General features: G+C 31.2%; 1 protein-coding gene across 1 annotated transcript; it reads right to left on the bottom strand.

The window, feature by feature from the left end:
- Positions 1 to 779: 779 nt before the first annotated feature.
- On the bottom strand, positions 780 to 15,175 carry LOC124374554 (CKLF-like MARVEL transmembrane domain-containing protein 4). The gene is made up of 4 exons (XM_046832749.1): positions 14,997 to 15,175; positions 11,195 to 11,368; positions 8,825 to 8,923; positions 780 to 1,890 (listed from the first exon to the last, which is right to left on the bottom strand). Exons 1-4 carry the CDS (start codon positions 15,132 to 15,134, stop codon positions 1,753 to 1,755), a joined length of 549 nt encoding a protein of 182 aa, XP_046688705.1. The 5' UTR covers positions 15,135 to 15,175; the 3' UTR covers positions 780 to 1,752.
- Between the last annotated feature and the right edge of the window lie 211 nt (positions 15,176 to 15,386).

Here is a 15,386-nt window from a genome sequence, read left to right as displayed (position 1 = left end):
GACATTAAGAAATTTAATTATTAACACATCACTTCAATATGTTATAAAGTGTAGTAAAATATTATAAAAATAGAGGACTGATACTGATATTTTATTCATAATAGTTATTTTGGAAAATTTAAATGAAACTAATTTGTCATTTACTTGACAAAGTGAATAAAGTATTTAGAATCAATAAAATGATTGAACATAATATACACATAACTAAATACTACAGAAATACAAGAATTTATTCAACATTTCAATTAAACCTGTTACTGTATTATAAACATTTACAATAAAATATATTCAAATTACAATACATACATTTCACTTTCAATGCCAAAATATTACAAGCAATTAAGTTAACTGCATCTTATAAACTATTAATTCTATAAATAAACAAGTTTACAGACCTGCAGAATATAGCCTATGTTTCTTTTAGTAGAAAACAAGCAACTAGGTTTTTTAACAAGCATGGTAACTTAAAATAAATATAAAGCTCATTATAATTACAAAGTATATCAACTACACGGTTTATTAGCAAGTTATTTTCAATTCAGTTGTAAAGCTTTGTAATAAATGCATTAAATGGCTTTCAATTACTCCCCTTTGTGTTTTGTATTCTGAGTACTCCATACAAAGCAATTCCATTCACTGATAACTAATGCAGAATGGGACAATGGATTGTAACAAATAAATTATACACACAATTTAACAAATTAACACACATTTTGTGAACAGTTTGGCAGTATTTCCTAACTTCCGACAACAATTTAAAAGTTAACATTTTAAACAATGGTGGGAACACTGTGACAAAAGTCATTACTAGAAAAAACTTAATTAAACAAGTTAATAATATTATTGTGTTTAAATCAACGTTGTATTACAGTTTTATAAAGTGATGTTTTGCACACAAAACCTACCCTATTACAAAAAATATAAATCTTGGACTACTTGTGTAGAAATCAACATAAATTTACCTAACTTAATTAGGCAACAGAACAAAATCGTTTCATCGTAGTACGAGTATAGAAAGAACAATAATTTATTACTAAAACAACTAATCATGACATTAATTGCAACTTTAACCCTGTGTTAGAAGTGCATGGTCAGTGATTCCAACGGTAGTGAAATGTTTGCTCCATTTTCCTACTATAAATAGTGAAAATTGTGTTTTTTGTGTTTTAATAAGTCATGAAGCTAGTGGACGGGTTTTATTTGTGTTGGGCTCTTTTTCAGAGGCATATATTTTTGTACATTATATGAATTTTATTGATTTTAATATTGAACGAATTACACATATATTATTTAACTTTATTAATAGGTGAATATGATCAAAAGCGAATTTCTGTACAATTATCACAACTAAGTTTTAAAAAATATTATAATTTCAGATTTATAAAAAGTTATACTTTATTTTTATTTAAAAAATAATAACTGTTTTTTAACACACTTTGTGAATAAAATTTTCATGCTCAATGAGCAACAATAATCTTTTGCACGTGTTTTCCAGAGAGGATTTAAGCACAGTCTCTAGGTCCGCGTGTGGCCAACAATGCTGTAAACCAAGCACAACTAATGCAGCGTTAATACACTTTTCCTGTTATAAATTGTTTTACAATATGTATGACGTGTGTGCTGACAAATTCACTTTTCTTTACTGTGGCCAAATTCTGATTACTAAAAACAATTAGAAATATCATGCCTTCAAGAAAAATGAACCCCTCAGAACTATTGTTACTGAGAGAAGAGTGAGCTTACAGAAGCAGGTTAGTACGCAGGAGAGGTGACTGTGCTGGTCGTCTTGCTGACGTGGCGCTCACCCTGAGCCAGCTGTCCACTCATTACACCTTGGTACTTGAGCCAGGCATCATACCCGTACACCACCATGGCGCAGAAACCGAAGAACTGAAATGAAAGGACCAATTCCATTCAAACAATGTTTATTCATAACTGTAAGGTAAAACAGGTACACTGAATGATGTCATCAATTAATTGTTTAATATTTCAGACTAAAACAAGTTTAAAATTTTAAGTATGATATTGTATATTTTTAAAACGTAAAAACAGTCTTATATCAAGTATGGCAATGATATTAACAAAGTGATTTTTAATACACATTTTTTATGATATTAAGTAATTATGTGTAAAATTTTCCTCTTTCAAATATTATCTTTTTATGAAATGCAAGTCTGTGGGCTTGCACTTCAATACTCTATCTATTTCATTCGTAATAAATAACTGAGATGTTCACTTATCAAAGAAATGCCATTACAATTTTACTTCAGTGCAAGTTGTGTATGGTTTCTTGATTTGTTTGAATAAGTGACTACAAACCAATAGGCCTAATTCATGAGCTATATCATATGCGTTGCTCTACAATTGCCTCAACTTTCTATTGACTAGAGAAACTTTATATAGTTGCAGTCATTGAAGCATTGTTGGTCCGAATTTTTTTTACTGTGAACCCGAATTGCATAAAATTTTTTGGAATTAGGTTCATCTTACCCTTAACTTCAAAAATTGAAAATGATTTGAACTCCGCAACCACCCTGGGGGTGGTTGCCACCCCTTCTCGAAAGTGAATTTATTTTTTTCAAAAATAACCTCGGATATCAATAGAAGGGCCTAATTTTAAGCAAAAAATCATCTATAACGTTTTTCGAAAAATCCAATACTTTTCAAGTTATTGGCAATTGAAAATTCGTAATTGTTACACGTTTTTCATCAGTTTTTTTGCAAATATCTCCATAAAATATACGTTTTAATATCGAAAAATTTTATAAGGAACACAATTGTAGCAGGTAAAACAATGAACAATTTTGTTATTTATAAAGTATTCTAAGTGCAATATTAGGTAGATATTAAAAATCAAAGCCGTTTTTTTTATTTTGTCTGAAATTTAATCGATGTGGTCTCAATGCCATCTAGCGGCGAGCAGATGCATTTTAGGCATTCTAATAAAAAAAGAGTTTTATTGTGCTTGAAATAAGCTTTAAAATGAGCACTATTAAAAGTCTTTTGCACGTAAAATAAGTGAGCTGTATTGCAAATAAGAGGAGCATCTAATGTTTTTTCTTTTAAATCAATGGGTTTCATAAGTGCCATTTCCACCAAAATTAAAAATTAATCGTATTCCACCTAGAATCAATTTTATTATGAAGAGTTTAATAGATTGTATCAGTTTGGCTGCTTCAGGACACATATTTTTCAAAAAAGTCACGATTAAAAAAAAATTCAAATTTTTTAAAAAAACCACCTTTTTTCATAATATCTCAAAAATGACGACACATACGAATAAAAGTGTAGGTATAAAAAATGTAGGTATATTTCTGACAAACAATTTGGATTTTTGGATTTTTCTGTAAAACAAAAATTGACGGAAATATGATTGTTTAAAGAGCGCGTGGCAGCGCAATCACAGCCTATCTTAAGCCCTTTAACCCTTCACCGTTTGAGAAAAAGGTTTTTTTACTATATATTGCAATGAAGGATGTTGTAGCTCTCTTAATTAACTTTACAATGGTTTTGTATAAATTGTGATAGCATGAAAATTTGAAGGAGGTTATGGTCAAAAAACTTATCATATTTTTTTCTACTTCGTAACTGAAAATTTCGGACTGTGAATATTTGGAGCAATGTGAAAGTACGCAGTATAATAGAGACCCAAAACTATTGTAATGTGTATATATATACATAATATGGCTCATATATTTTGGAAACGTAGGCATGAATACATACCAACTTTCTTATATGTATAATATAACACATTTGAGTAAATTTTGTAAATATTTTATCCAATAAATGGCAATTTTTTTACTCTAAATTAAATTATTTTTTAAATAATATGTAATCATATATATTTACTGTTTTAATTTAGGGTTAGTTTTAAGGGTAGAAAAGCTTAAGAATATGATAATCATTTTCAAGAGTGTGGAATAATATTTAAATCCTTCTCATTTTATAAAAAAAATTTAACAATTTTTTTATCAAGGGGTAGTTTTCAAGGGTTGAAAGGGGGTTAAAAATTTGATAATTATTATAGAAAATATAAAAAATATTACTAACTCTATACTTACATCTTTTTATATAATACCAAAGTAGCCTATTTTTTTGTGATTTTTTTCAATTTAGGGGTTGTTTGCAAGGGTTGTAAGATGTTCAAGGGGTTTGAAAATTATTTTAATATGAGGTTGTTTACACCCCTTAAAAATAATAGGCGGAGTTCAGATTATTTTCACTTTTGAAGTTAAGGGTAAGATGAAGCCTAATTCCAAAATTTTCATGCAAATCGGTTCACAGTAAAAAAAAAATTCGGAGGTAAGACCGTATTTTTCGCTTCAATGACTGCACTATTATACTGTAGAAGCTAGAATACATGAGACAGGGATCCATATAGCTGTTATTCAATATTTTTAATATATGCATGTAAAAATTAACAGATTATGTTATGTTAATTTATAATTCGTAAAATATAGGAATATATATCATAAGAATAATACATAGATTTAATTCCAAAAAGAACTCATAAAACCAGTTCTTTGCAAACCAAAATAATATGCTTGTGTAATATAGGTACAGATATGAATGAGCAAAGGGACCAGAGCTTTATCATTGTACTTCACAAGACTGCCTAAACCATACTAGATCAAAGGGTTATGCAGATTCGTTCAAGGACTTCAGGGCTGAAATGTTTACGATAAGCTATAAATTATATGATGTAAACATTCAGCATGATTTATTAATTTCCTCATAGTTAAGGTTACAGCTTTCATTTATATAACAAGTTATTTTGATGTTAGTTATATAAAAGTTTTAACAACGGCTTATTTCTGGATTTTTTTATTTGCCGTTGAATTTTGCAATAATAATGGCCAAAAAACATACTAGTTTTTTTTAACGTTTAATAGACAATAGACAAATCTCTTTATTTACATGATCGTAAAGAACAGTATAGCGTTAAGTATAACGAGAAGTGTATGTAAGCTTCGCAATTTCACACAACAAGAATTATTTCAATATGTTTATTCAACGTTTCTCCATGTACCCAAAGGGATACCTAAAAAATTTCATATAACTTAAAAATTAAGCAATTTTGCACCCGATGAGGTACAAAATAGTCTAAGATTCTTATTTAACCCTGCAACTGGCTTTAAGCGATTATCGACGCATTAACTACAGTTTCAAAATGGCACTAAGCTATTTTCGACGCATTAACTATGTCGTAATATTATCTCTCACAGCAAGTCTATTTTTACTTTGTTTGAAGTAAAACATACGTAAATCTAAAGATAAAGATTCAAGGTTTCATATTATACCATAAAACGCTCTATAGTTAAGTTTAAATCTTTCATTATAAAATTCTAAACTTGGATGTTCACATTTCCGATTGCCATTTGTTTGCGTAATTTTCCGAACACGCTAAAATTACCGTATGTTTGTAAAAATTCCCTATTGTGAGTTTACGTTCTACACGATCGTCAACTGTCGTCATTGAAAACAGTGTATTCTTGGCTTTCAGAAAAATCTTTTCAATAGCCAGTAGGAAAATTAATGTTTATAAAATAAGCGTTGAAAAGCTCGTGTTTTGTAAAATCCCAAAATGCCTAATGCGTCGAAAATAGCTTCATTAAATTTTGTTATTTTTGTTACTTTATCGTTGTCTGGGAAATAGTGAAAATCATATCAAAACAAAGAAGAAGAATTGCTCTAAGCAACAGTATAATAGACAACGAAGACTATGAACTAGTATTTTATTTTTGTTCTGTTGCGCAAATCACCGACTCAGCCAGTAGAGAAGAACAACGCATCGCATGGTTGCCATGTTGATTTCTTTGTTGTTATTACGCCATTGCTGGTATTAGTGTATTGCTTGCTATTTATTAGGATATTTTAGACATTTCGTTATTTAGTGTGTATAAATAAAAGTTTGTTTATTGTTTTTTTTTTAATTAGTGAAGTGAAAAATGTAGAGGTTAAGTTTTAGGGAATAGGTTGGATTTTTGTGAAACTGAAAATAAGCCTATGTTCACGTAGGTTCAGTGTTTTATAATTTTGTAGACAATTTAATTTTAATTAAAATTAAATTTTGATTTAAATTTATGCAAAGGTATTTATTATAAAAGTGAAAAAGTTTTTTTTTTACTTTTTCTGAAGGTATTAGCGTTTTATTTCTATGACCATCGCTTGTTTTATTTTTGTAACAAAAAAATAATATAAATAAAAATACATTGTTGTACACTTTTGTAAACTTCAATAAACGTACTGTCTTTATAAATAATATTTGGATGAAAAGAAAAATTGTTAGCTAAAAACGTTAGGCATTTATTTCACAATTTTGACTTTTGTAAAAATTAAAAAAAAAGTTTGTTGCCATATAAAAATATCTTATACAATGTAAACTTCTATAAATGTCATATTTTTCTCTTCTAAATATATTTATCTCTTAGAAAAAAATATTTGTTCATCCAATAGATTCCAAAATGTCAAAATGGTATACATAATAGTGCTATACAAACTTTTTTCAGATTTTGTAGTTTTTATAGATATATTGTTCAAAAGTACCAATAAACTTCTTTTACCTAATTTTTTTTTTTGTAATTTGTAATTGAGGTTTAACCCTAGAAGTGTGTCCATGTTACCAAAGATAAAACGTCAGTCCATTTTTGACGTATTGCAAGGGTTTTTTAAAAAATTCGTAAAAAATACTTAATATCAAGAAAACATATATTGTTATATATCGTTTTTCTTCTCAGAAGTTGTAATATTTGAAATAGGAATAAATCTTTTGATATTCTTTGGTTTAGTATATATTTTCATGAAAATAATGAGAAATTGCAAAAAGTTTTATATGAAAATTTCAAGTTTGGACCTCTGTAAGGTATTGAAATATTACAGTAAGGTCAAAATGTTAAATGTATCAAATGTAGAGAATTCTATGCCAAATTAGAAAATATATTAAACATTTCTATTAAACAAAAATTGTAATTTTGCCATTTGTTTTTTACATAAGCAAAAATTTACAAAAATGTACAAGGGTTTGGGCTTTTCATTTTTGTTACCTCCAAATGTGACTATATATTTATTTGAAAAACAGTTTTCTATTGTAAGTTATACATGCTATTTGAAAACACTAAAAGTAAACAACAAAAAAATAAACTATTATTTTATTATAAGCTTACAAAAAAAAAATCTTTTTGAAAAATGAAAATATTTTGTAACAAAATTCAGAAACAAGCTAAAAATGTTCACTTATACTTTATGTTTATGTAATTTTTGAATATACCCTTAGTACGTATGTTTGTTTAGCTAAAATAAAATATAAGATATGTTCAAATGCTTTGAGAAGGAACTGAGTTATGACATTTTTTGTTAACAGTCGCACGTTGAAGAATTTACTCATAAAAAATAATCTGGTTTGCAATGTAAAAAAAATATGAAAACCTTTTTTAAATTTTGTTACTTGTTATATTATGTTAGCACATAATGTTTGAAAGAAATATACTCAATAATTTTCGAAATTGAGTAAAAAATAATTGTTGTGCGTCAAATATTGTAAAACCTTGCATTGTAAAATTTTGGACAATATATAAACAATAAATATTATAATTATAGTTCAAAATAACATTGTTTATAATGTTTTTGTCATTTCATATGCATTTATGCAGTTGACTATTTCAACCTGAAAAAATAGAGACCTAAATTATGAAAATCGGTAAATAAATAAGCTTGTGGTGAAATAAAATGGTCAACAATGGCCAACAGGGATGGGTTGGGTTGGTCTTGATGCGACGCCGTGATTCATCTCTTTCGTTACGCACTGCCGGAAACCTACTGAACTAAATTTTACCGTTGAAAGATTGTACCGGTAGATCGTTTCTTTCACTTTACACTGTTTTTTTTATTTTCTTTATTGACAATAAATAACTGTGTGAATGTTATTATACTATATATATAATATGAATATATTATAAAATATGCTGGTTTACAACTTTAGAATTGTCCCTTTTTAGAATATTCATAGTAAATCAACTATTCGTTCTAATATTTCATTCCGCGTCTATTGACATATGGCAGCACTGTTTGCAGGCAATACGTAACTTGCTGTGATTGGTTTAAAATGACGTATTTCTTTGACCCGGCCACCCGTGAAATTCAACTCAAATGATGACTTCTTCAGAAAACATTTCACCACGACCGTAATATTGAAGTTAGAAAATAAAAGTTTATATGAAAATTGTAGAGTGGAATCTCACAATTTCAATGATACCAAAAACATGGTGATTGTTTGAAGATAAATAATTATTTTTAATGAAAAACTGAACCGACATACAATATGCTGGTTCCGCACAACACACATAAATTACAACCGACATAAAATATGCTGGTTCCACACTTCTAGGGATATAAGCAAACTTTTGTATATTTTAGAATTATTCTAAAAACTTTCATATTACCTGAGAGGGTGCTATACATTTTGAGAAAAATTTATTCTTTACTAATATTTTTACGTTAATCTGTAAAAAAAAAAAATACATTAAATGATTCAACCTTTAATATTTTTTTGGGAAACTGCATTTATTTCTAAAGACATTGATGTTTTTAAAATGTTTTTATCTTAAAAAATAGATGAGCAGTGATTAAAATACAAAACCCTTACAAAATCACCAAAAAGTGCCTGCCATTTTGGGAAAAATGATGGCCAGTTCCAGGGTTAAGTGGTTATGACATTTAACATACTATGAAGACAATAAAAACATAAAAGAAAATACACAGCAACGTGCACCCAATAGGATACGTCATTAACGTATTAACAATGGGTGATGTGTATGTATTAACTAACCGCAGCAACACCAAGAGCTGCAGAGTAGCTTGTGAGTCCAGCCACCATTGTAGAGGCGATGAGGTAAAACACTGTCCACAGTGCGCAGAACCCCAGCTCCTGGAACAGATCACAGCCAATAGGAGTAAACAGGTAAGAGAAATACACATACAAAAATTGGAAAATAATGTTCCATAACCAAGTTTATGTACACAAAATGTAATGGATAAATGAATATTTTTTTTTCATGCTGTAAGCATATATCTACGGCTGCGGGTGAGAATCGGGTAAATGCTGACAACTTATATACTCCTCATGTTTTCCGGGTGAAACCAAAGATTGTATCATCTTGTTTGATTGAGATAATTCTGACATCTTTGTTTACTAGCTTCGCACCAACTCATAATTTGTTATTGGGTCAGGGTAGGGGTGAGGAGGGGGAAATAACGTTCTGCCTCTTCCATTATGTGCTGCCCGCTGCCTTCCTTAGTGTCATGAGTCACTTTCTCTGTTACTATGTTGTAAACAAGGTATTGCTGCATAAATTTTATACATTTTTTGTTTTGTTTTTTGTTTTTGTTGCTTTCTTGGATCCCAACTCACCCTTCATCTGATTCTCTCTTCACCGCCAAAGATAACCATTTAACTCGAGCCCTCAAAACATCTTAGTCTCCCTACATCATTTATTAATGAAATAATAATTTCCAAAATTACATCCCTCTCCATCCCCTTAAAACCCGCAAACAGAATGCTATAACTTTAGACCGATTTTATAATTACATAATGCCTCTATCATAATTTTTTTTTTTAATTATATGAGTTTTTAAATTAGTTAGTGCATGGCAATATTTGGGACCAAAAACCTAGCCAGGACAGAGTACAGGTATGATATAAGCCAGCACTTAAGGGGTCAAGTTGAGAAAGTCTGTCTTGTATTAAACATCGAAATAAAAATACCATGTTGTTGACCTCAATATAAAAACCTCAAAATTGCAATACTGTAATTTGGAAATTAGAATTATTTCCAATGGACAATCCAACAGTTTGGGTAGGTAACTATAAACTTGATGTTTACACATAAAGTGTCAAGGCCAGTCAATCGACACAAAAATTTGGCTTCAAAGTTACATTTCAACACCTCACATGTTTGTGTTGTCTCTTGACCTTGTGCCAGGATTCTTTTATTAGAGCCTGTGATACATTTAGATACATAGAAGATCGCAATACAATATCCAGGAGAAAAAAAGGAAACATATTGTATTTCTGACTGTTAGTACCATTTCAGTCAAGCCAAGACCAATGGATCAATTTGCATACTTATTATCAATATTAAATATTTCTTTATTCACATCAAGCAAACCATAATACCACAAACATTGCTGCTTATTTACTTAAACGCAAAACAGGTTGTGTAACACTTCGGTATACAATCAACTTATGGTGCACCATTATTACTGCACAGTTTTTGAAAATGTCAAGTTTACCCACAAAAATCTGAAATTTTGGAAGCAACTCCAAATTTTCAAATGTAAACCCCCTTCAAATGACCTCACATTTAAAGGTTTCCAAAGAGTATTAATGTTAGAAATTGGTATCCCTTTCCTAACAAAAATAGTGACAAATTAAAATTTAAATGAAGTCTTAACGCCACTTAGCTTTCTTTAATCCTGAGGTTCTTATTCTGTGGACAAACCAAAATTATTTATTTGTACGAGAGGTGATAACTGTATTAACCTTTTGAGTGCCAAGTATTTATTGAGTGGGTGTACTGAAAAGTGCCAGCCTTTTGAAGGCATTTTTCAAGGTTTCAGTAAAAATTTCACAGTTTGATTAGTTAATAAGCTATCAACATATTTTTTTATTTTTCTCTGAAAACTCTGCCTAATTAACATAAAATAACAAAGTTACTATAAAATTAAATTTAGGAATACCTCAAAAATGGACTTACCTAAAAAAATTCCAGAATTTATTTATAAATTACATTTTCAACCAAATTATCATTACCAAAAACATTCATGACAAATTAAACTCCTGTGTATAGTATTGTAAAGTGCAGCAATTTGACACTTGTGCATGTGATCACGAGGTAAAAACTTGGGAAGTGGTTTCATACTTTAATTAAAAACTGTATTTATAAGAGTAATATGTATCAAACACACTCTTCATATCATAGAAAACAAGATAGTAATTTAAAATACGGTAAATATATTTAATTGTTGCATAGATTTAATATTGTATGTCAATAGCCTGCTTGATGATTTGCATTGTAGTTTACTAGATGTTTCCAGAATCATCTGGTGTAACCTTTCCTCATACTTCAACATTGCCAACCATATTGTATTTCTACAGGTAAGTGGTCGCACCAAATTAAATATATTTGACCATACTTACAATTTTCAGCCACGGTATTTTGTAGAACTTCTCGATGACGTGAAACAGGTAGAACGCAAGCAAGAAGCCACTGAACCAGAATGCAAATCCAGAAATCGAATCAAAGAAGCTGGCCTGAGAGTATCCTGCATTTCCTGAGATGGCTATTGATAGAAAGCCTAGGAAGTTTAGAGCCTGTAAAATGAGCAAAAAACATTAAGTAATATTTGTTCCCACTAAATTAACATTGGTGTAGTTGATCGCTCTTTCAAAGGATAACTAATTTTATTGACGTTATTAGGGTGTAATTAATAGGGTACAAATAATTTTTACTGTAAAATACTTAGTATACATATACACAATATAAAATAATAAAAATGTATAATGATACCAAGGTAAATGTTTGACCTTTTTAACCATCATACAATCAAAAATGTTATTCTCAATACACACATGGCAATACAAAAAATAAAAAAACTGTTTTATAAGAGTACATGAACGTAAGTTAAATATTTAAAAAGTAAAAACAAAATAACTATACCTAAATTTAAAAATAAATGTAACTGATTCTTTTGAAATCAGTGTAATTTAACTAAATATATGTATATAAACTCATACACATAGATTAAAAATACATATAAAACAATATAATTAAAAATCTTAATGTGCTAATATCACAGGTCAAAAAAATCACTGACAGAATAAAATGCATTTACTTTCAACCTATTTGAAAGAATGAGTTTGAATCTACTGAGGTTTACATACCAAGCCAATTTTTTTATTAAAAAGTTTTACTTTCATAAAACAGGTGGCTTTTTGGATTTTCTAGCTTTATGGAAATACACTCAATCATATAGCTTCTTTTAGTATTATATGTGTGAATTTCATTTCTAATCTGAGAGTTATTTAAGTTTTTATTAACACTAATTAAGGTCAAATATATGTACATACACGAGAGAGTCATTATTTTAGGTCCCTTAAGATCTGGAACATACGACTCTCTACCTGGGATATTTGCCATTATCCTAATTATTTTTTTATGCTGTATGAATAATTTTTGTTTAAGGGGGCTATTACCCCAAAGTGTTATGCCATACAACATTGAGGGACTAACACAATTATTTTACTCTCTTAACCCTTTAACGAGTATAGGTGTTTGTTACAAAATAGTATTGACGTTCCAGAACGTCATATTAAAAATCATGTGAAAATAGTAAGGACGTTCTAGAACGTCAATACTATACTATGACTTATATTATAAGTACTAGCTCTTATGTTTCTCCTCTATGGAAGAAATCCGCCCACTGTTCCTAACCTTAAATAACTGAGCGCAGTTTCCCGCGTAAATACTGTCAGCTGCTTTCAACTACAGAGCGGCTGTAAAGGTTTTTTCCGCACATGGATTCCCGCGATTTCTACTGTCAACAGCAATTGGCGCTAACAACTTCTACAGTCGCATTCTGTTGCTACGCTGTAAACATTCACTTTGTGCAGTTTCTTGTACAGTGATGAAATAGTGGTAGTTTATTGTTCTCAAGTTAATTTCCTTTTGTGTTGTGGAATGGATCCTGAACGTAACTTACGTAGTGACGACATAAGAAGGGGGCTGTACGAGTGGAGTGAAGGAGATAAAATCTCAGACAATAGCAATGACATTTTAGGCTCCGACGATGAGAATGTGTTTGGTGATAGTGGGGATGAACAAGATGAAACCGTAGAAGATATCCTCGCTGCTTTCTTACTTCGACAATGAACTTGACGTGGAGATCCAAGAACCTGCATTACCAGTAAGTGATTCTGATATTTGTCCAATTTGCAAATGGAAACATGTTGACTGTTTTGAACCAAAAGACTTTATATTTGATGATTCTAATTCTGGCCTACAAGTTGACTTTGAGGATAATATTGAAAAGGAAATAGATTTCTTTCCATAAACTGTTCGATTACGATTTAGTTTCGCACATTGCTTCTGAGACTAATAAGTATGCCCAGCAGCAAATGAAAAATGAGGCAGGAATAAAAGAATTCTCCAAACTCAGACACTGGATAGAAACAAACCCTCATGAGATGTATTGTTTTTTTGCGATTTTGCTTCTAATGCCCCATTGCAAGAAAAATTCACTAAAACTCTACTGGAGTACAGATCCACTCCTCAACACTCCCATATTCCCTAAGGTGTTCAGTCAGGATAGATTCCTATTGTTGCTTCGAGTATTACATCTTGACGACAACTCACTAGAGGCGGGGGGACATAAATTATACAAAATCAGAACGGTTATCGAAACCCTACAGAGAAAATTTTTTGTAGCCTACTCTCCTAATAAGAACCTGGTCATCGATGAGAGCCTCATGCTATGGAAGGGTCGCCTGGGTTTCAAACAGTACATGCCGTCTAAAACGCAAGCGGTTTGGAATAAAACTTTATGTATTGTGTGACAGCAGTTCAGGCATCGTTCTTGACTTTATTGTTTATACTGGCAAGACCACTGACTTGTTGAATGAAAACGAAGACGTCGGAGTGTCAGCAAAGGTTATCAGAACACTAATGCAACCCTACTTAGGACGTAACCATGTGTTGTACGTTGATAACTGGTACAGCAGTCCCGGCTTGTTCAACTGGCTTCTTGAAAATGAAACAGCAGCTTGTGGAACTGTAAGACAAAACCGGAAAGGTCTCCCTTGCTTACCCAAAAAAATGAATAAGGGAGATTGTGAAATTAGGAGCCAAAAACACATGCTTTGTGTAAAATGGTGTGACCGCCGTAATGTAACAATGCTTACAACAATCCACAAGCATGAAATGATTCCTGTGACTAAGCTTGGAAAGACTGTAAACAAACCAAGCTCTGTCATAGAATATAATAAGGATATGGGAGCAGTCGACCACTCTGACATGATGATATCTTTCAATGACAGTGCAAGGAAATCAAAGAAGTGGTACCGTAAATTATTTTTCCACTTGATTGATATTGTTGTTTTAAATACATACAACATGTTTGTAATCAAACAAAACAAAAAAAGTGGGTTTTGTGACTTTAGACTAAACCTCATCCGACAAATATTGGAAACACATCACACTCAAAGAGAAGGAAGGCTGGTAGCCGAGGGTCGTGCCGTCGCCAGCCGCTACCAGAGACCAACATCCGCTCCGCCTGACTGGCAGACACTTCCCTCGCCCACTGCCGACGCCAGAAGGTCAGACACGGAAGACACAAAAGAGATGCTACGTCTGTTCTCATTCCTCAAGCAGAGAAAAGAAGAGGAAGGATACGACGTTTGAATGTAAAGAGTGTGGTGTGCCACTGTGTATACATCCATGTTTCGAGTACTTTCACACAAAAAAACGTTTTCTCAACAAAAGTAAATGTTAGCTTTTTATAGTCATAATATCTGATTTTCATTAAAAAGTAAAACAAAATTTTTTTTACTATTTTGGGAGTGTATTATGTTTCACATCCTTACTCCTATGAACAAATGATGTAGTGACGTTCCAGAACATCATTACTCCTTAAAGGGTTAATAAATAAATAAGTCAATACATCAATCTCATTTATTTATTAACATTAGGACATACATTTGTTTGAGTAAACAACACTAATAAAACCCAAAAACAAAAGCAATGGCGTGGACTAGAAGATAATATCCTGTACATTATACAATTTCATCATCATCATTATTATTTATAGAGATTATTTGCCTTCTCACCAGAAACACACAACAATCGGGTTAAATGACCAGTCTCTTACTTGAGTTTTCAAACTTTCTTTTCATAGTGAGTACTGTCAGAGTAAAAAACCTCAAGTAATCAAGACAAAGTACTCACAATCTGTGCGACCTTGAGCATGCCAGGCAATGTCCTCAGGTACAATGGGTCATATCGCAGTTCTGGTTGTACACTTGTGCTGGTTGCTGTCATGGTGGTAGTTGTTGTGTGTTGTCCCGGGAATCCTTGGTCAGCCATCTTCTACTGTTTTCAGATCTGTCAAAGCAATATGTACACAGTTGTTAATTCAAAATCAAACGTGGGATAAATTTTTGTAAAAAATTCTACTGGGTGGCGCAAAAAGGATGGTTGGATTTGAACTGCGTAGTACCAGTGGAAGGTGAGGAGGGGGGACCACTGCCGGCCGTCTGCAAGTCGGCCATTACACCCAGTTTGCCAAGAGATGGCGCAGTGGACGGTCGAGCATCGTGTTTTTGCTGTGGAACAGTT

The sequence above is a fragment of the Homalodisca vitripennis genome, unplaced genomic scaffold, assembly GCF_021130785.1.
Source record: "Homalodisca vitripennis isolate AUS2020 unplaced genomic scaffold, UT_GWSS_2.1 ScUCBcl_8982;HRSCAF=17320, whole genome shotgun sequence".
In the NCBI taxonomy this organism is placed as follows: Eukaryota; Metazoa; Arthropoda; class Insecta; order Hemiptera; family Cicadellidae; genus Homalodisca; species Homalodisca vitripennis.
This window is presented reverse-complemented; position numbering and strand designations above follow the sequence as displayed.